General features: G+C 45.3%; 1 protein-coding gene across 3 annotated transcripts in view; it reads right to left on the bottom strand.

The window, feature by feature from the left end:
• The window catches only part of LOC125622440 (peroxidasin homolog), a 66,624-nt gene that overhangs the window by 16,405 nt on the left and 27,927 nt on the right, over positions 1-22,292 (bottom strand). For 2 of the 3 annotated variants that reach the window (XR_012664675.1, XM_048820536.2), the window contains exons 3-12: positions 19,344-19,415; positions 19,033-19,104; positions 15,622-15,693; positions 13,446-13,517; positions 10,352-10,521; positions 8,341-8,458; positions 5,889-6,058; positions 4,507-4,779; positions 4,234-4,350; positions 1,757-1,915 (exon numbers count right to left, since the gene is read on the bottom strand). Coding sequence is in view for 2 of the 3 variants with exons in the window: in XM_048820536.2 (XP_048676493.1) it covers positions 1,757-1,915; positions 4,234-4,350; positions 4,507-4,779; positions 5,889-6,058; positions 8,341-8,458; positions 10,352-10,521; positions 13,446-13,517; positions 15,622-15,693; positions 19,033-19,104; positions 19,344-19,415 (1,295 nt within the window). In the remaining variant the exon portion in view is untranslated. The remainder of the gene's footprint in view (positions 1-1,756; positions 1,916-4,233; positions 4,351-4,506; positions 4,780-5,888; positions 6,059-8,340; positions 8,459-10,351; positions 10,522-13,445; positions 13,518-15,621; positions 15,694-19,032; positions 19,105-19,343; positions 19,416-22,292) is intronic. The other variant, XM_075118681.1, reaches the window with a different exon arrangement.

Genomic DNA, 22,292 nt, shown 5'->3' with positions numbered 1-22,292 from the left:
TCTGCGGATACAGACTAACACGGCTGCTACTCTGAAACCTAAAATCTCACCAGTGAGTGATAATAAGGCTCCCAGACACCTGCTGCTGTCTCAAACAACTTTTAAAGGGACATTGTCAAGTTAAAATATCATCTGTTTTCCTTGTCTCTGTTACTAACAACCCTCTCTCATTTAAATTTCATTGTTCATCTTCTGCTGCTTTTTGTATTTCTCTCAGCTCAGACAATTACATGGTGGATTTCTCCATCACCTGGTGTTTTTAAATCAAGACTGAATCTCTTTCTAAATGATCTGCTCTACCTCAAGCAGTAATTGTGGACTTGATGCAGAAATTACTGAGTTAGGTTCTCTGGTCCATGTTATGCAGGAGAGAAACTCGAATCTATGAATTTACAGAAGCTAGTCAGTTTCTCATGTGATTTTATTCAGTTTAATTTCCCCAGGGTATGTCTACACTTACCCTGGATCAAGGCTGTGGCGATCGATCCACTAGGGGTTGATTTAGCGGGTCTAGAGAAGACCCGCTAAATCGACCACAGATTGCTCTCCTGTCGACTCTGGTACTCCACCGGAACGAGAAGCGTAAGGTAAGTTGACAGGACAGTTTCTCCCGTCGACCCAGGGCGGTGTAGACACCACAATAAATTGACCTACGGTACGTCGACTCCAGCTCCATTATTCACGTAGCTGGAGTTGAATAACTTAGGTTGATTTAACCCTATAACGTAGACCTGCCCCCAGTCTCACCAGGGGCACAATGCTGCAGTGTTTGGCGGACAAACCCTGTGGGCCATGTTTTTTGTTTAAGAAGATTGTTTCCATAAGAATTAAAAAAAATTTTTTTTGGAAATATTTCTGTTGTTCTTGTCTTTTGTAAAAGCTCAAATTTCAGGAAAACCTAAATTTGGGATGAAATTTGGCCCGGCAGTTAGTGTTCAGAACAATGATTTCTTAATAAGATGTACCACTTATACAGAGGGCCAGAATTAGAGCTGCTAGGAAAAAAAGACAATTATTTTTCACAGAAAATATCAAAATTGTCATTTTCAAAGTATCCTATAAAAATACTATTTCCCCCCCTTGTTGAAAAAACCAAAATTATAAAGAGGATGGTTTAAAAAAATTTAGTTTTCAAAAACTGAAAACTTTTACCAAAAAATGAACCCAGAGCTAATTTTTAAAAACTAAACAATGCAAGGTTTCAGTTTTGGTTGTTGCTGAAATACCAGAAAACATCAAGCCAAATGAAAGATTTCTGCTGGGATTTCCAAAGGAGTCTAAAGCAGTTCGATGCCCAATTCTCATTCCATTATGCTCCTTTGAAAATGTCACAGCCTGAATGTATTTTTCAGCATTTAAATGTAGGTTTTGGAAGGGCACCACTCAGTGAAAGATCCACGAGGAGCATGAAAACTAACACTCACCAACTAGATGAGGACTGGTGTGTAGTCCCTCTCTCCCAGGCACTGTCCATGTCAGGTGAGTTTTGATCTGATGTAAACTGGGCAGCTTCACTGACTTCAAAGGGATGATGCCGATTTACATTGGCTCAGAATCTGGACTTGTGTATTTCCCCCATCCTCTAAAGGAACTTTACTATGGTCCCTCTGCTCCCAAGGCAAAGAGAAATCCATCCCACAGGAATTCAGGCAGTTGCCTTCCTCAACAGATAGCGTCAAACTCAACATACTGTAAAGTGAATGCAATCCATTTGCCAGCTAGTATTTCCCACACACACTGGCCTGCATTGGTGTACCTCGAGGTGTCACCCAAAGCTGCACCGGGAGGCTCTTGACTCCGATGGCACTGATGGCATGGCATTCATACTGGCCTTGGTCATGCAGGGCAACCCTCATGACGCGCAGGGTGCCGGTGGAGAGGATACTGTGCCTCCGGTCATTTGGCAATGGCCCACCTGATTGCGACAGCAGAATGATGTATTAGTGAAGCTGTTTGTTACTATTCCATTCATTGAGGGTGGTTGAGAGTGTGTCTGGAGTCTGCCCATTCCCACTCTAAAAATCCCGACTCCTGCTATTGATGCCCTGAAGCATAATCATCACCTTTCCAGCCAAGGTCAAGAAGAGCTGCTGCTTCTACCTCGGTGTCATCCCTAATTTGCTTTATGGATGATTATGAACTTAGTCTGAACGTGAACCCTTTCTGTGCGGTCAGGCGTCATTTAGGGCACGAACAAGGCTCCACCAGACCTCTTTATCCTGGGCTGCTCTTCGCATGTCCACGGGAACAACTTACCCAGAGATGTGGTGGACTTCCCACAATCAAGATGGGATGTTTTTGTAAGAGGTCGGCAGTAGTTCAAACAGGAGTTAATTCAGGGGAAGTCCTGTGCCCTGTGTTATACAGGAGGTCAGCCACTAAAGTGGTATTTATTTAACCTTTTCATTGCTGGACAGCCTACCAAGTCCATTCATGCACAGCACCCCATTCAACATCCATCCTACAGGAAAGCTGCTCCTGGAACACGGGCAGCAACAAGGAAAGGGTTAAAGGAAATGGAGAACATGCCGGTTAAGGAGATCTCAGCTGGCTTGATGGCTGGTCTGCTGCTGTGGAAGCCACAGTGCTGGCAGGGAATTCTTCCCAGCTCAGAACAATTCATTATGGCTTGTGGAGCGTCAGGAAAGCTGGAGGGCCCCTGGGCCAGGGATAACTGGCTCCTGGCCCAGACACGGTTACATGGGGTCAGTGCCGAGGAGCCGTGCTGAGAACCATCATAGAACTTCAAAGTTCACCCAAGCTCAGTTTTCAAAAGCAAAAAAAGAAACCCCAGGGAGGCGTCAGAGGCAAGTTCTCTCCTCTATTACCCTCTCCCATTAGAAAGAACCCAGTGATGACCAAAAGCTGGAGTGCGGTGACACCAATGAGCCACGGCTGTCCAACCCCCTACTCTCTCAAACCAGGTGAGTGTCTGGAACAGGCTGCGGTTCAGCATTGCCAAGGACTTCATGATGAAAAGGGAGTGAAGGAAATGCAGTCTCCAAATCCCTCCTTCCTTCTGACAGTTCTACTTAGGAATGTATAGGGGCTTAAGAATCTCTGTTCTTTTCCTGATTCTTAATGTTATCCTGGATGATGTAATGTAGTCAGGGCCAGCCTTACAGGTGGGCAATGTGGGCAACTGCTGTGGGGTGTCGTGGCCAAGAGGGTGCTGGTGCCTGGGCAGGGTAAGAGGCATGCACCTGCCAGGCGGGCTCTGCTCCCTGCTTGTGGCTTCGTTGGCCTGCGCAGTGTCCCGGCTTGGTGGAGGGGACGGGTGGGTCAGGCCAGCTCCCAGCGAGGGGAGGGGCTGACGCTGTGGGGGCGACTTGCGACTGGGGACGATCTGCCCCAACAGTGAGCTGCAGGAGCCCTGGTGGGCCCAGGGGAGCACCCTGCAGGATAGGCTGGGGCCAGGGCTGGCCTTGCCCCCGGGACTGTGCCATGTGCTGATCCATGCTGCGCTGGATGAGGAGAATGCCAGGGGGAGAGCTGCTTCTGACCAGTGTCTCCTGCACTCACCCCTGGCTGCCTAGCAGAGCCCACCTGCCACAGTAGCCACTCACTCACCCCCAAATGCCCGCTAGTTGCCGGCCCTGTAGGCTCAGCCCAGCACAATCACTCTTTAGAGAGTGGAGTCAGGGCTACAGCCCTGAGGTCAGCAGTTAATCCATCAAAGGTAAAGGAAATTCATTTGAACGGAAGCAACTGACCTCACTGGTATTTACAGGATACAGAAACCAAATAGCCTCTTTCGACCCCTAAGGAAAGTTTCAGTGACTGCCTTAGGCTCCTGGTACTCTCACATCAGCCTCCCCCTTTCCCACCAGAATCCTTCATGTCCTTGACAGAGACTATAGGCCTGTGTCATGCCCTCTTGGCCTTCCAATCACTGGAGGGACAAAGCGGGACCATGTTAACGCCACTCCTGAAGCAGCTGAGAGGGTGAATCAGAACCTGGGTATTTCATGTAGCATAACAAACGTTTATTGGAGTTGCAGTGAGCCCCAGTGAGTGGTGGGAACAGCCACGCAATACTCATCCACCTCAATCCCAGACCAACCACCAGCCCAAAGGATGTCGCAGGATCCGACATCTCACCGGGGTGAGAAACCTTCAGCTCAGCTGGGTGATAACTCGCCATCGGCCGCAGAATGCCCCAGAGCAGTAGCCTAGCTATCATCGTCCAGGCCTGGTGGGTATTTACAGGAGAAAGTAACACTGGGGGAGTACCTGCTCTTGTCCAGGTGGTAACAGGTGGAGGACGGCCTTCAGCAGTGCAGGAGAAATCCACGCTTTGCCCCTCAGTCACAGTCTGATCAGTGGGAATGACCAGGAACCTGGGAGTATCTGAGGGGAGAAGACAATGGCACAGCAGTAGGAGAAAACCAAACCCAGCCACACAGGAATAGCCACTGAGAGCGGAACAGGGCCCAGTACACTGGGTTTAGCAGCCTGATAAGCAGTTGAGTGCTTAACACCAGCAAATGTCATAGAGTCCCTCACCTTGCACTATAATGTTTGCCGTAGCCTGGATGGAGCCTTCTGAGTTGCTGGCATTGCAGTTGTACTGGCCCTGGTCCAAGAAGGTGACGTTTTGGATGTACAGCCCTCCCGAGCTGGTGATGGCAACGTGGGAATCGCTCGGGAGTGGTGAGCCTGTGCCCAAAGTCCAGATGACATGCGGGGGTGGGTGCCCAGAGACCCCACACTCCAAGGTGACGCTTTGCCCAACCAGCACTTCCGTGTTCTGGGGTTGGATCACGAAACTGGGCTTGGCTGAAAGCAAGGGACACATTTCAGACACAAGCGGCCTTGCTGCCCTCTCCTGCGCAGGCCTCTCCAGAATGGGGCAAAGCAAGCTTCACCGGTAAATTAGAACAAATCTGCCACTGAAAAGTGGGACTTGACCCAGAATGCATTTCAAATGTGTTCAGAGTCTGCTTGGTGTCATCATGCCTCCCTCCACCCCGCCCTTCCATGACCTCCAAACCGGCAAGATGAAGGACTCCTCTACCACTCTGCATCTCCACTGACTTGGCTGCGATATCGCTCTCCTCCATTCTCCCTTTCCCCGTTGCTTTTGTCATCCACAAAACCATGTTGCCCTACAAACCTCCCCACGCCTGGCTTACTCCAAACCTATGATTCTTCTGCTTCCATGCTCTGCCCGTCCCTGGAGACTGTGCAGATCCTCTTTCCCGGGATGTTTGTCCTCCCCTTCCGTACTGTTATACTCTTAAGCCTGCAATTCCCAATACCTATTTACCACCTTCAATTACCTCCCTTAAAACTTCCCCTCCTCTAGTCCCCTTCTCTCTCTGGACTCAGGACTCTGCCTCCAGAAGACGTACTTCAGCCCTGACTCCTGTCTGGAAAGTGCCTAGCACACCACAGGGGCTACTAGATATAAACATCATCAGATAATTAATGTAACAACACAAATCTAGGGACTTTTACTCAATGAATTATAGGGGCCTCCCGACTCTCTCTGCTACACAAGCCGAGTCCTTGGGGCAAATCCTCATTCCTGCACAGCCTGAGGAAACAATCCAGGGGGCTGTATTAGGGTTACAGAGAGGAGGCCCTTCTTTCTGAAGGTTCTGGAGCAGGAGCAGAACCTGTCCCTAGCTGCTCAGAGCAGCAGTAGCCTTCATGTGCTATGTTCATTTTCTGAGGGGCTGGGATGGCTGGTGGATTCACAGAATGATGGCTTCACCGGTACCAGCCCTCCCTTTGCTCCATAACACCCCTCCAGCTGTCTAGGAGCCTTCAAAGCACCACGTGTGAAGCCACTTGCCAAAGCGTACATAAATAAAGGAAGGGCTTAATCTGACTGGCTCCCTTCCATAATCTGGACCATCGAGAAGTCTTTAAGGCTCAATTACATGGAGTGCCAAAGTAGCGCAGAACTACTTCCTGTGTCTTGACCTCTCCGGCTATGTTCTTGGCCATGCACTGGTAGACGCCTTTGTCGGATTCTTTGGTGTTTTGGATCATCAGGGTTCCATCTTGCAGCAAGTTAAGGCGCCCATCGTCTTTCATGTCAATTTCATTACTGAAAAGCATAGCCAGGCACAAAGAGGCTGAGTTTGCAGGGACAGAGGAAAAACACTACCATTTCCCCCTATTCATCATCATCAAACGATTTACTTATTTATTGCATGCATAATATTAGGTGCGTGTCTCTTCAAATTATTTTTTAGCTCCCCATAATTGACAGCAAATATTTTTCCACCAACTGTCATTATATGGAATCATAGCTAGTATTCCTTTTATACAGAAAACAACTACAGACAGAAACATTCAAGTTTCCTCTCAGCTTGAGTTCCAGCTTTCTCTCCCTTGTTCACTAAGAACCACACACTATCTGGAACTCAAAACAGAGATATATTCAGCAGGTGAATAATATACTGCAAGTAAATATATCATTATACCAATGGATCCAATAAAACCATCTAAATGATTTTTAGCACTGCTTCTCCACCCCGATATACACAGATACTTTCAGTCAGGGGAATCTTTATTGCAGGCAAAGAGAACTATAAAGGAAGAAAGAACAAAAGTAAAGTCTCCCCTGACAGTCTGCCCTAAAATGACTACTAAATGGTTGCCTGTCTCTGTAGACAGGAATGTCCTTGAAAATTGAAACATGCAGCATAGCAGTTAAGCAGCTAGAATAACATCTAACTTGCTAACTCTTAGTAGCGATCCCATCAGAAACCCTGCTTGCTTAGGGAGAAGTGACAGGTTTTATGGTATTCAATACATGAGACTGAGCTGCTTTAAAAAAAAACCAAAACATTTTGTGAATATTTTGTTGAAACTTCCTTTTTTCAAAATTTAAAATAAAAAAAGTTCATTTAAATTTCAAAATTTGGAAAAAAATGTCCATCAGCACTATAAGCTGTTGAGAAATAGGGAAAAAAGTGAAAATGATTAAGAAAAAATATTTTTTCACAAGGTTCAAAGTTTTGGAAAAAAAATTAAAAATAGCACTTGGGTAAAGTTCACCCAGCTGTAGTATTAAGTTTGTTTTTAGGAGGTTTAGTGTAAGAGTAGGAATCTTTTTATAGCAGAGAGATTAAAACAGAACCAGTGAAAGCACATATAAAATAGCATCAAGTTATGCAAGCAGTAGCCATGATGGAATCATCCCTAAAGCTTTATGCAAAGCCAACTTCATTTCAGCAGGGCTGGAGGTTCTTTGGTAGGAGAAGAGCTAGGTATAAATTCACTGTGGGTTCCTAATAAAACAGGGGAATTCCATTCCAGGACCTGAGAGCTGTGAAGTATTTTTTTCTCTCCCAACATTCAGCTGCAACTCTTGGAGCCCAGCCAGCGTTAGGAGGTCACCCTGTTGGATATCATTTGTCCTAGCATGATGGAACCTTGGAGGGCAGCAGAAGACTAAAGGAGGAGAGGAAATTTCTCTCCCCAAAATATAGATGGATCTGCCAGGCAGAACAACATGCCTGATGAGCATTTATTAATTCCCCTTGTCCAGTGTGACTGCCCGGTTATAGTGGTTTCCAGTGTGGTGAACATATATTAGTGTGATCCCATTCGCACTGCCCTGAGTGGGAGCTTGCCAGCATTTCCATCACAAAACCCTCTTCTGAGAGCAATATAACTCAGCCACAAAAATTTGCACTGGAGTGAAACTGCCTGCAGGGTGTCAGCAGGGATGCTAACATTCATCATTTGGGTTTTATTTTTAAGAGCATCCTATTCGCTCGCCCACATTCCCATGAAAGAGAAGCAAAGGAAAGCAAGGAAGACTTTAACATGAAGAATGAACGACTGCTCAAGCCCCAAACGTTTTGTCGTCAGGCATTTCCCTGTGACTTTTCAGGACCTGATATCATCATGCAGCAGCGGTGTCTGCACTGGCAGGATGGCGTGTTAACCCCTTCCCTGCCACGTTCCACTGCAGCCTCTGCACCACAATAGAGCACAATAATTCCCCTTTCTAGGGCTGACTCTTCCATGGACAAACCAAGTACAGGAGACAGCAGTTTAGTGACTAATATATCACAAACATGGTGGCGCCAAGCACACCAAAAGGCGAATAAAATGTTTTGAGAGACCACTTCTTTCAGCCTGCAGAGTACATTTATGGGCAAGAATCAACCCTGGGAAGACATTTCAAATGGAGACGAAGACAGCACTTTATCGACAGGCTCATTGGAGAGTGCTACTAAAATGAAGGTAAATACGATTAATGAAACATGCATTTCTAATTTTTGTGAAATGACTCCTGTAATCACAGGCAGTAACTGAGGAGTTTGCCACTTGATGGAAGCAGCCACTCCCACAGAGCCTATGTGCGCGACTCACTTGTTGTGTAGCCAGATGATTTCTGGCTTTGGGTTTCCTTCTGCCCTGCAGGTGAAATAAACTGTGTTTCCCAACTTGACGTCAGCATCATGGGGCTCGGTGGTGATGCGAGGCCTCTCTGAAAAACACCATTTACCAAAACCCACTCTAGTGTTGATAAATTGTATAGTCAATTGCTTGACCACACGTTGGTTCATTATGACGTATCATAACCAGCATTAGTCAGGTTTATGCTAAAAGCCAGTAAGAACATAGTACAGGAAAAAGATTCTTTACGATCAGAGGTGAAAGTAAGCCAGTACGGTACTGCGTACTGGACCAGCTTCCCCAGGCTGGTGATTTAAAGGGCCAGGGTATAAAAAGGCCCTGCCTCTTCCGGTTGAGGCCATGCCCCCTGCTCAGGACTCCGACGTACCAGTAATTCCTTTCAGTTGCTTTCACCCCTGCATATGATACCAGTCTCCAGGAAGCGTCTCATGCAGCGTGGTTACATACATTCACTTTTTACAGAAGCTGTGGTCTCACAGTTACACATTTCAGCTTGGAGTATTTATACCATGATTTAACAAGTTACAAAACTCTTTACAGGTCACTAAAATCCAACCCCTCAGTTTGTCTCCGTTCCTTAACTTGTTGTTCTGCCCCTTCCTTATTTTTGTTTTGGATGCTAGCATTCCAGGTGTTGGTCCGTGAAAGCACCTTTCCAGCTTGTACTAAGCCATAAAACGAATGTACCTGGACTTTGACAAGTTTCTTATCTGTGTATGCGAAGTGCTGGGTAGTACTATTGGAAGGTATTGTGAGATGTAGCCTAGCATGAGTGAACAGAACTCTGGGGAAACCATAGGCCAATTCAACTCTTGTAACTGCCAGGCATTTGTATAAGGTAGTGTATACTGACCTAACATATATGTGTTGGGGAACTCCAGGGTAGGATGAAGTTAAAGCCTAATTAGACCAAGCCTAGAGATGAATAAGTCACGCCCCCCCCCCCCAAGCAATCCCAGGCCAATTCTGACCCAGTGGCTGAAAATATGGGTACAATATCCTAGGCCTTACCCCTTATATTACAAAATGGGCTTACACACTATGACCCCAATGCAGCAGTCCATCCCTACTCAGCAAAACACATGCTCACGTCTTGTGGACTTCAATGGGAGTTAAACATGCTTCAGTTCTTGTTTTGATGAATAGGGATGAATTGAAGCACGTGCTCTGGAGCCTTTGACCCTGATTCAGCATGGTACATAAGCTTGTGTCCAACTTTAAGCCCATGAGGAGTCCCACTGAAACCAGTGGGGCTGCTCATGTGCTTAGGGTGACCAGATGTCCTGATTTTATAGGGACAGTCCCGATATTTGGGGCTTTTTTTATGGGGGCTCCTATTACCCTTCAGCCCGTCCTGATTTTTCACACTTGCTATCTGGTCCTCCTACATGTGCTTAAGTACCTTGCTGAATCGGGACCTATCACTATTACAGTGAAAGAGACATGCCCGATGGGACACTCATGTCATATATCTTATTGCTCAGTTGATACAGTACCTATGACAGAGTATTTAACTAAGGTTACGGACGCCTCTACTGATGTCCATATGCAAAGAAACACTGACTGCAGTCGAGGTGCTCTTTTAGCTTAAGTGAATGGTCTATTGACCTGGGAAGCTGACAGCACCAGTCTCCATCTTCCTACTTGCAGCACTGGTGCTGGAAAGTAACTGACCTGGGCAGTGTTGTCTAATGGCTAGAGAAAAGGAGTAGTGGCCAGAAGGGTCCTGGGCATAAATTCTAGGTGTGCTGTCAACCACCAGTATGTTACTTTGATCAAGTCACTTGACCTCATTAGTCCTCTCTCATTTCAGCAGTGGAAGTGGATGCAAAGCAGGACCATAGGGAGAAAAAAAACACAGATGCTGAGTCAACCCCCTTTCTTGTTTACACCGGTGCAATCCCACTGACTTCAGAACTGAGCATCACTGGGTGAATAGATTTAATAATAAAAGCATGCTCACCACAGTTAAATTCTTGGGTTGTCAAGGTGGTGATGGACCGGCCCTGTAATTCCCTTGGATTCTCACAGGTGGCAGCTGTTTGAATATTGCCCTGTTCAGAATATTTCTTCAGCAGTTCGGCCAGCCACATCAAGTCACAGTCACAGAGCAAGGCATTGGAGTCCAGCCGTCTGTGAGACATAGATCAAAGAAAAGTTATTTAATCTCCCAGCCCCTTCCCAAACATACACAACGGTTTGGGCTACACTACGAAATAGACTCACAGCCAGATTCTGAAAAGAGCTCACAGCTCCCGCCCAGGGACCTAACTGAAGTGGGCAGATTTTCAGAAGTTATTGGCATCCAACAGCTCCCTATTGTATAGGTGCCTAAAATGGCAGCTGTTGAGGGCTGAGCTCTTTTGGAAATCTGGCCCCCAATTTATCAGTGCTTCTGATAAATACACATTGGTTCAATGACACCATAAATTAGAGCTAGTTCGACCCAAATCAAAATGTTTCGGTTTGTTGTACTGACCTAAAATGTTTCATTTCAAGTCAACTGAATGCTAAACTGGAGCCTTATTGTGGCACATTGCCTCATGGGAGTTGTAGTTCAGACCCTCATTCTGTCCTACGGGCTGGACTCCCTGACCAGAATCCATCTCCCATGATGCAATCCAACGTCCCCTCTAATTGAATAGTGTGGTGCATCATGGCAGATGTAGTCGAGCCAGGGTGCTTGACTCACAGGGGAGAATGGGTCATCAAGCAAATTAAACTACAACCCCCAAGAGGAAATGCACAACCATAGGGAAATACAGCATAATGTTGAAGTGATCCGAAACATCTTGTTTCGGGTCAGTTCAACAAATCAAAATGAAAGTTGAAGTGTCAAAGTGTTTCATTTTGGTTGGTAATGCCAAAATATTTCATTTTGGCATTTTCAAAACTAAAATATTTCAGAACTTCTCATTCCGTGAAAAATTTTAATATTTCACCTAGAGCTATGCAGAAGATGGAAATTTTGTTTCTTTCAGGATTTTGTGATTTCAAAATTTGTTTTCATTCCAATTCAGCCAAAAATCTAGAAATTCTCTGCAAAAGAAAACTCTGAAAAAATATTTTGGATAGATCAAAATAATTAGTTAAGATTTCTACTTTATTTTATGTTATCACATAGAATACAATATAAAATAAACAACATTCAAAATCAAAAGTTGATTCAAAACTTCATTCAAATCTCTCTCTATATTCAAAATAAAAAATTTAAACGTTTCATTCCAAAATGTCAAAATGGGGCGTTTCGACATTTTAAGACTTTCCCTCCTGTTTTCTTCCCTGAAATGAATCAGCCGCAAAATTGACACTATTTCTTGAAGCATTTTGATTTTGACTGAACTGCATTTTCTAATGGAAAAGGGTTCCCTGGCAGTTTTTCCAACCAGATCTAATTTTAACTGTGTCTCTCGATTTGGGATAAAAACAAATGTTGAAATATCAAAATTTCCCGCAGGATGGAAATTCCAGTTTTTGTTCAGTTCTCCTATTAACTGCTGAAGGTAGAAATCCTGGTTTAGCTCCCCCTGCTTATTCGTTCCAAATTATACCTGGATAGTTAGAATATGCACCATTGCCTATTATGCAGCTATTTTATCTGGCCTGAAACTAGAAGTTCAGTTCACTAACTGTCTAGCTACCAATCTTGGTGTCCACAATTCATTTGTGGGAACACAAGCACAAATGTTATGGACACATTTTTACATCTACACAGTTTGTGGTTGTGTATCGTGCCCATACAAAGGAGCGCAGAGGTATAAAATTTCAGATTACTATATAGGGAATAACATTACCAATCTAACGTTCCGGTTCTTAGGTCTAAGCCAATGCCCACTGAAGCCAGTGGAAAGATTCCCATTGATTTTAACATGCTTTGGATCAGTTTCTTGGTACCCCCAATGCTAGATGCTGTATAGCATATGCTGCCATGACTGGAGAGGAGTTTTCATCTCTATAACCCATGCCCCACCTTTGGGAGACGGGAGTAATGGTATCTGAGTTCATCCTGTCCTTTCTTCCCTGCAGATTTCATTACTAGGGTCAATTCTAGGTGCAGGGCTAACGGACACCGAAGAAAACTTTACACTATACCACATTCCCTTTTGGAAGTTCAGCTGTGGAAGGTTCTTGGGTTTCACTTTGTGAAAATTGCATAAGAAAAATGAAAAAGGGTACAATGCTTCATTAAACCAATATTTGATAGTACAAAAATTCACACCATGTAAGCACGTTTTGCAAACATCTCACTCATCCTTGACTCTTGGGCAACATTTTACAACTTCTTACAATTAATTAACTATTACGATGCAACATGAGAAGGAGTTTTTTCTGTGTGCAGCAAATGTAGAGAAGGCTGCAGCGGAATGGGGAAACATGATCCTACCGCAGATTTTTCAATTATGGCAGAACCCCATGATTTGTGCACAAAACTTTTCACCCTGCTCATTTCCTAAGATCATAACAACAAACAGCTTTAAGGTCCGATGGATTTTTAAGTGAAAGAAAGAGAAAACCTGGAGAAAGCCAGGTTAAGTGAAGAATCCCACATGATAAGCTTTGTGTTTGTTGCAAGATAACCATGCTCCTTGGCTGTGTAGTGAAGCACAAGGCTATACCCCAAGTCCCTATAAAAAAATACTAAAAGACTTCTCTTACCGCTGTATTTCTCCTTTCACTGTGTGTATCGATCTAAGGAATCCAAGATGGCTAACAAGCAGAGTCATTTAATTGACTTCAGTGGGCTTTGGATGAGCTCAACCACGCTATGGGAGTGGAGGGTACTGAGCACCTTGTAGGACTGAGCCCTAAGAGGGACCCTCAGCTGCAGCATTGTGCAGAAGGCACAACAGCAATTTCAGTCACCAACGGGAAGAAACCACTAAGTCTGGTTAAGTCTTCTCTTGTGTGTGGCTGCCACAACAGTGTACTAGACATAACAGTTGTCCCAGAACTACATTAACTGAAACCTTTGCCAGCCAGTCCAATTGGTCTCTAGGTCCTGGCCGTGTGATAAAAGACAAAACAATTGTTCTTTGCTGGCAATGTCGTCCACTTACAGCCGTTTGAGGGATTCCAGTTGAGAGAAGGTTCCTGGCTGAATTCTGGAAATTTTGTTGTTGTGCAAGAATCTGCAATGGGGATATCAAGAGTGCCAAAGTGTTACACAGAGTTCTACACTATACAGATAACGTCCCAGGTCAAGGCTCACTTTAAATGTTAAGAGTGGTCACCAGAACTTTGCTGATGTGCAGAATTTAGAGTGAGTGAGTGTGTGTGTATATGATACTTTGATACTCTCTAGGGGCTATAGGGATATTGTTAATTTGCTAGTGAACACAATGCAATATACAACATCAAATGCTGAATATGGATTGGAAACAGTGACTCAGGATTTGAAATAAAAAAGCCCCAAACCAGATTCTTAAATCAAAACCACTTCAAATTCTGCAAGGGGCAGGGAGGAAGAGATTGAATCTCTAGCCTTGGACCCATCCCTAGCATTTTGGTTCTAGCTCAGACCTAAAACAAGAAGGGACTTATTTTGAGCATGGATTCAGATACTGCTGAAATTTCGTGAGAGCAGCCATTACTATAAGATGTCAATTCAAGGAGGCAGACATCTCATGAGAACATCTCATATTAGCCCACTGCCCTTAAAAATCTAACCCCAAACCTGATCCTAGAATCAACAGGACCTTGAACCCAAACACTATCCTAAATCTAGTGCAGATCCATAACCAGACCATTGGCCTATTTCTAGATAAAACCAAAGCTCAGCTCTGGGTTCTGAGACATATGGTTCAAGACTCCTGGTTCTTACAAAACCAGGAAGTTAGTTACACCAGTATGCATGAGGGGGGAGCAAGATGGAATAATTAGTCTAAGATTACTGGGAGGGTCTGCAGCCATATCTAAAATTCTGAACAAAGGAAAATTGACAGATGATAGTGAGTAACTCACTGTATTAACCAATGGAACAGGAGAGGAAGACACAGGCAGCCTAGCATGTGAGATGCATGCATGGGTGCCCTGGAGTTCAGCCATGCCTCACAATTTGGATTTGAAGTTTAAATTCCAAGTTTTAACTTCTCTGAAATTTAGATCCGTTTTAGTTTGTTGAGTTACAAAGATCAGCTAGAACCTCTTGATCCAGATCCTAATTATCCTCAAGTTTAGGGATGTTTGAATCCTGGCTTTTTCTCAGGGCCTCTTTCTAGTGTTTGTGGATGTAAAGCACATTTGTTTGCCAATGCAGAGAGGGCTTGTTGAACTGAATGTGGAATGTGAACCTCCACTTGACTTGTTCTGGCTGCGATGTTGTTCCTTTAAGTAGTACTGGGGAGTAGGAAAGAAAAGCTTTAGTTCTCTAGCCATTCCAGGGCATTACACACATTTTTCTTGTTATCTTTTTCTCTGACTGCATTTCCCCCTCATTTTCTCATGCAAACTGCCCAAGAGTCAAGGGCACCAGAACCTTTGTAGAAGTGGGGGGGTGGGGGGGAGGGGACAAGGCAAATTCCTGCACCCCTTCCCCTAATCTCTCCTGAGCCCCCTTTTCTCCTAACCTGCACTCCCTCATGGACCTAGACCCCTGCGCCCCCCTCTCCCCAGCACTTGGTGCAGCCGGTCTCCTACCTCGAGCAGCTGCATGCAGCTCACTGGGAACCAGCCGCGCAGCCTGTCCTCCTCCTGCCCTTCCCACCAGCCGCTCTCTGGCACCTGCAGCACCGTGATCAGCTCCCCCACCGGGAAGTGCAGCCCCTGCTGGCACTGCTCTGAGCCTGCCCAAGGCTTGCAGTGTGGGGGGGCAAAGCCTCCCTCCTCGCCCCTCCAAACTATGCCCATGTGTGGGGGAGCATGGCCCCTTGCCTTCCCCCCACCCCGTTCCGGCACTGGTGCCAAGAGTTGACTAATGTTGACCTGAAAAGAAGTGAACAGGAACAGAATTCTAATACGGCTTGGCCTGGGAAGAGCCCCCTAATATTCTCACCAACCTTTCTGCTTTGCAAGGACCTAAAGTCTTCTGATTTGAGGAAACTCATTTCCAGGTCTCCCTTAATTTTAGAGGCCCGGCTTTGCTCCATGGCAATGAAGCAGAAGAAATCAGATCCTGAAATTAAAGCTCCAGAAACTTTCCTGTCCATCACCCAAGATGGAAACTCTTCCAAAGGGCCACACCATGAGAAGTCAAGAGTGTTGTGAGCAAGGGAGTCCCCCTTCCTATTCACTTACAATCTTTCCAGTTTGGGCAGGTCACTAAAGGTTTCTGGCTCCAAGGCTTCCAGGGTGTTGAAATGAAGGTAACTGGCACAAAAAGAAAAGCACAAGGGACGGTGTTATAAAAACTGACTTACGAGTCCAGACAAATGTCCACCAGTCAATCAGCCAGTGCACAGTCCAGGGCAGATTTTCAGAAGACGGTCTTCACATTTGTATCTGCAATTTGCATGTGCAAAACCAGCCCGGGTTGGGAAATCATGCCCTATCGATTCATTCCAAGAAACTTCTGTCAGCCGTCAACTCTTCTGCCATACTGAACAATAAAAAATCCCATAGGCCAGACTTTCAAAGCTCTTCCCTTAGCCCTAGAAACACCACCACCAACTTACTGTACTATAGCTTCGGTGGGAGACCCTATTAACTTAGGCTGAGCTTTATGTGGTTCTTCTGAAGCTGTCACTGGAGCTAGTGGCTGCAACAGTGCAGGGCTTTCCTCACCTCCCTCCTGCTGCCTAAAGCATTCCCTAGCATCTGTATGGGGCGGTCCTTTAGAAGACTGGGGGAAGGGGAGAAGTAGCCTTACATAGGTGCTCCCCAACACCCTGAAGACACAAGGTTGGTGTCAAGGATCTGTCCTCCTCAGAGCGCCCGGTTTGGATGTTACTTGGAAAGTGCACTCGCATAAGTCCAGCCTGCCTAATGGAAGGGTTCTGCGGTGATTTGGGGGCAGTGGGCTCTCAGCCCTCCAGCTGAGATTTTCTGGCTCTTTCTCTCCCTTGTGGGGTCTCCAGTGAAATGAACAAACAACCCAAAGTCAAAGTTAAACAAAAGGGCAAAGAGAAAGAAAAAGAAAAACCTGGAGGCAGTGCTAGCCAGGAGATCGACCTCTTTCCTCAAAGGGGCCCTGAATGGGGGACCAAAGAGTCCGCTGGGTCTTCAGCGCAAGTCACGGGATAAAAATCTCTCCCCCCCTTTTAGCTCAGGGAGTCTGTGCTCCCTATTTGTGAGGGCAGAGGTTCCACATGCTCTCAGGCATCTTCTGGGGAGCGGGGAAGCTTAACAGCCTGCTCCCTTCCTGGGCTGCCTCCTATGGAGTGGAGCTTCCACCTTTTAAACTCCTCTTGCATTCCTGGCATGACTTGCAGCTACTCCAGCCCAAAGCAGCTCCTTAACCCCTTCCCTGCTGATGTGGGATTATACACCCCACCATAGTTAAGATAGCCGTCTCATAGACTTTAAGGCAATAAGGGATCATTGTGATCCTCTAGTCTGCCTTCCTGCACATCACAGGCCACAGAACCTCACCCACCCACTGCTGTAATAGACCCATGACCTCTGGCTAAGTTACTGAAGGTAACAAATCATGGTTTAAAAACTTCAAGTTACAGAGAATCCACCACTGATTCTACTTTAAACCTGTCAAACAATGACAGTGGAAGTGGGGACAACCGATCCTTACGTGGCACCGAGGAAGGGTTTCCCTAGCGGGGGTGGTCCAATGGAGTGGCAAAAGTTTGACCTGTGCTTAACACGAGCAACCCAGCTCTGCCAAAACGTACTAATTCTGGGCTGATGTTCTCGGCTCCACTAACATTCCAAGTCACACCTGCCATCCAATGGTACAGGGTTTTAATGGAGCATTTTGCATGGATGGGATGAAGGAGCGCATGACAACAAACGAACAGAGACAGGGATAATCAAGGTTCCACCCCCTCCCCGCCCACGAGCTGTTACATCAACCCACAACCTTAGCATTGTTCTGAAATTATTAGGAAAAATACCTAAATATCAAAGTGGCAGGAGTAGCCTCCTCCCCTTACGTCACCCAAGTATAGCTCCAGCGGTGACCCCTGATAACTCTACAAGTCTATGTTCTACCAGTTGCATCCAACTGGTTTGAGAAACGATTGCATAAGCCAGAATGCAGCTGTCCCATTCATAATGGAATGAATCATGATAGAAGATTGGCTATCAGAATAAAGACCAAATCACCATGACTCAGATTCTATAGCCTGGAGTGTGTTTTAATAAGTCTCAGTTGCGTGCTTTTATTTCTCCAGAGGAAAGCAGCTGATACTGTCCATCAAACAGGTTTTAGTTTTACTTGAAAAGTTGGCTTTTGGGATGGATTTGAGCAAGGCCAATTTGCTTGGAGAAAAGCCTGTTTCAGGGATTGGAAACAGATGGGGGATTTTATCCCTCTGACATCAAATCTGGTTTGTTCATTGTTAAAATGTGGTTGTGGCCAGAAGTGCATCTCTAAAAAGAGGCCTTACACTACAGCACGGACAGTATCTGCTCCCCAGGATTCTTCTCAACCTTTCTGAGGAGCTTGTTGATGAGGAAAAGGTATCAGATATATTGGATACTGTCAGCACTGCAGAGAGCAAGTTGAATCCTATTGTTCCTCATACAGCAAAGCAGCCAGTTATGTTCCAGCTCCAGAACCTTGGCTGCTGGTGATGATGCACAAGGCAGAAAGGACTCACCATTGGCTGCAGCCACCAGCATGTTCAAGTACTTTCTGTCCTCCTGCCTTCCATGCTCACAATTCCTCACTGTGCATGGGCGCATGCGCACCCACCTCAGGGATTTTTATGACCCCCGTCCCCCGTGTGCATGCACAAAGCCATCCCAACTTGCGAGGATGCTTTACCCCTTGATTTTCTTATACCACTTTGGCCGTGAAGTGCTGACAGTTGGAAAGAAAAATTGCTCTAGCTCACAAACAGAGCAATTAACTATGGCCAGAGAGGGCATCATTACAGAATGCTGAAACATCATTGTTCCAGGATCCAGTGGCTAGGCAGAATGTAGGCTCCCTTCGTCCTGGGCCATCCCAGGAGGCATGGTCTGAAAGACTTTCTATGGTACCTCAAAGTTGGACTTCAGCAGAAATTTTATGCATGCAAACATCACAATATTGACAATTGCTATAGATACTCAACTTTCCCAGCTGCCTGTTCGCTTCACACATTCACTTCCAGCAATAGATGAGCTGGATTGGATAAAAGAAAAACTGAGCCTATCCCCAAAATTCAAACAAAGGGCCAGATACTGGGCCTTGCTCTGTAAAGATCTGCCCCACTTAGGATAAAGGTCTTCTAGTGGCTCCCACACTTCCCCATCACCTCTCAGCACGAGGAAACTGTTTAGGGACAAGGAGGGAAAGGGAAACATGGCCAGAGCATTCCTACACTACGGGGATCTCCAGCTGCTGGAATATCCCTTGGGGCCATGGGCAACTGAATGAAAATAAGAACAGTCTTCAGCATTGACCAGTCAGTGTGGAAGGACCAACCCTTCCTGAAATCCTGTCATCACAGTCTTAAGTGCCATGTGTAGCAGTTCAGAGGTGTCTTAGTGAGGGTTTCTAAAGGGAATCATATTCCCAAGCAGCAAACAGAGCTCTTTTGTACTTACAGCTGTTCCAGAGACTGGAGCCCCTTGAAGGCATGTTGCTGGATACTCTGAATTTCATTTTTGTACAGGTAGCTTTGGGGAGAGAGGAGAACAGAGAAATGTGAAGCATTAGGATAATTGGATGTTGCTGTATTTAAATTATGAAGAAAAGAGCTATAAAGCTGGACCCAGCTGGAGCATTCTCATTGGAAACGAGCTGGGATATACTTATGCCAGTGCCATCTAGAAGATCTGGCCACACAAAGTATGCATTTGACTAGCAGAGTTATAGAAGCTATTGGATGTTATAGGATTTAGAGGGGCCAACTCACAGATATTTCAAGTTCTGCAGAGCTTCAAAGGACCTTCTTGCAATTTGTTTGATCAAATTATTGTTCAGCAGCCTGTTCAAAACCAGAAGGAAAAAACAAACACACGTGAATGCAATACACCCGAGACGTGTAAAGTTTCTGACGACAGCCCAGATATCTGTTGAGGAGTCTTAGTTGTAGAGTGTAGTAACTAAGGCCTTGTCTATAGTATAAAGTAGTTATGGCTGTATAATTAGACCAGTACTTCCCCTCTAATGCCGTTATATTGGCATAAAGGTGATTTATGCTACTCTAGTTATTCCCATACAGGAAAGGGAATCGCCATGCCAGTCTAAGTGCACCTTTACACTGTATAACTGCAACCACACTTGTACGGTCTAGCTGTATGGGTAAAAACAAAAACAAAACCCACTCCCCTGACATAGTTACACCAATTCAACTTCTGAATGCAGATAGGCCCAAAGCTTGTGCAATTGCAGTAGCTGCCCCACTACAGATTACAGCCTGTCCCCAGGTGCCTCCGAAGGCCTTGGCTTACGCTTAAAAATTGGATTGACCTAGTCACATGGCTCAGGGCTGTGAAAAATGTCAAGGCTTGTGAGACTTTGTTAGGTCCATTAACCCCCTGTGTAGACGTGGCTAGGTCGATGGAAGAATTCTTCCATCGACCTAGCGACGACGTCTTGGACAGGTGGGTGGATTACTTACGTCAACAGAAAAATCCCAACGTACGACGCGTCTACGCTACAGTGCCATAGCTGTGCCGGGGTAGCAGCTGTAGTGTACACATACGTTAAGAACTCTCAGCGCAGGCCGTAGGTAAACTGAACCCCCAATGGCATATCGTTACCTTCACTTAGATTCATAGACTTTAAAGTCAGAAGGGACCATCGTGATCATCTAGTCTGACCTCCTGCACATCGCAAGCCACAGAACCTCCCTGACGCACTCATGTTACAGACCCCTAACCTCTGGCTGAGTTACTGAAGTCCTCAAATCATGGTTTAAAGACTTCAAGTTACAGAGAATTCACCATTTACACTAGTTTAAACCTGCAAGTGACCCAGGCCCCATGCTGCAGAGGAAGGCAAAACCCCCCAAGGGTCTCTGCCAATCTGACCCTGGGGAAAATATCTTCCTGACCGCAAATATGGAATGAGTTAGACCCTGAGCATGTGGGCAAGACCTGCCAGGCAGACACCTGGGAAAGAATTCTCTGTAGTAACTCAGGGCCCTCCCCTGCTAGCGCCCCTTGCAGTTATTTTCATTCAGGCATCAAGTTGTCCTAATTTTTAAAAATGAATTGCAGTGTTGTGGTTTTTATGAGACACTCTCCCAATCCTTGGTGTTAATTAATACTAGACGGTGAGTCTTCCAGTAGGACAAGCTTTGATAGGGCATAAGAGCACAAATCACAGAGCAAAATAAAACACCATTTCATAGGTTAAAAATAATTATAAAAAGGCAACAAATTGTTCTGTGATCTAAACAATTTAAGGGTAAACATATAAAAATGAAAAGTAAAGAACATCGTCCTGACATATGAGGCTATTCATATTTTCTTTCTGGTGAGCGTGGAGTCAGATTTTAATACAAAAGCTACAGAGGTCATTGCCCATGCAAATGCACATCTGATTTGCACATGCAATTTCTATGATTATCCAGGCAAATGAAAGATTGCATGCACCAGTGACCAAAAAGGTATATTTGTTTGCACAGTTAACCAATTTGGGTGTGCTGTCACAGCAACCGCGCATCTAATTGGTATGCAAATCTGATCAGCAATCAGTCAAGACAAAAGCAACCTCAGTTAAACTAAATAGTTTATAAGTAGTTTTGGTAGAATTTAATTTTTATTTTTTTTATAATGTTGGTTTTTAAGGATTTTTTCCAATTTTTCACAGTTGCAAGAAATTAGGGGGATGGGAGTGCATCAGAAAACAGGGTGGCACACAATAATTATTTAGTGACAGTAGATGAGGTTCAAAAAGTTAAAGCTTTATAACCATCAATACACAAATTCTCAACATCACCCGTCAAAACATATGAAGTAAATATCCTTAAAACAAACTCTAAGAAGTTCTCAAGCAGCATTTTTCTTACTTGTAAGATTTCGAGTATCATCAAAGGAAATATTTTTCCCATCAGTGTGTGCGCGCGCGCGGTGAAAAACATTTACCGACACAAATCTCACCCTTCCAGGCCTATTTGTAAGTCACTCTTGAACACAAGATGGGAACCACTCATCTGGGCTGCTGGACTGCACTGCTCCTTCTGATGCATTCAGTTGGTGTTTAGGGCCCGGCACATTTCACAGCAGCCGCAAGCTACGTGAAGTTTACAGCACAACAGCTCAGACTGCAAATGTCACAGGCTGAGAAGTTTATTTTGGAAAGTGCTGCCCTGCATGGTGTGGATAGAAGTGGAAAAGAGGGTGAGCAGTGGAACTACCTGCTGGGAGCTCCTTCATTGCAGAGAGCTGCTTTTCTGATGGTGTAGAAGAGAATGCCGCTTTTTCCACAGTTTTGGCTCGCCATAGACTTTACTGGATTATATTCAAAGTCTTGGTCCGAATTTTCCAGGATCTGCATGGAACTGACCCTGAGTAAGTTACAGAACCGCTCTCTCGATGATGATGACGACACCACCTTCCAGGGTCTAACTTTCCAGAGTCTGACGTAGAGCTTTCTCCGCAACAGGAGCAAGGTCTGGCACCATTGCGGGGGAAGGCTAGAATGACCGCAAATCTCGCAGCCTTCCCAAGGAAGTAGAAAACTCACTTCTCTGACAGAGACAGTTCACAACTGCAAAGGCGGTAGAGACAGGAAAAGCGGTGAAGGCGAAAGAGAGAGGGTAAGGAATAGTAGGAGTGGAAAGAGCAGAACAAGAGTTTAGAAATACATTGGGAAAATAAAAACATGGCCCCAACTGCCAGAGGGAATGCCGGAA

Source organism: Caretta caretta, chromosome 13 (assembly GCF_965140235.1).
Source record: "Caretta caretta isolate rCarCar2 chromosome 13, rCarCar1.hap1, whole genome shotgun sequence".
NCBI lineage: Eukaryota > Metazoa > Chordata > Testudines > Cheloniidae > Caretta > Caretta caretta.
The sequence above is the reverse complement of the archived record's forward strand: the minus strand, read 5'-3'. Positions and strand labels throughout refer to the sequence as shown.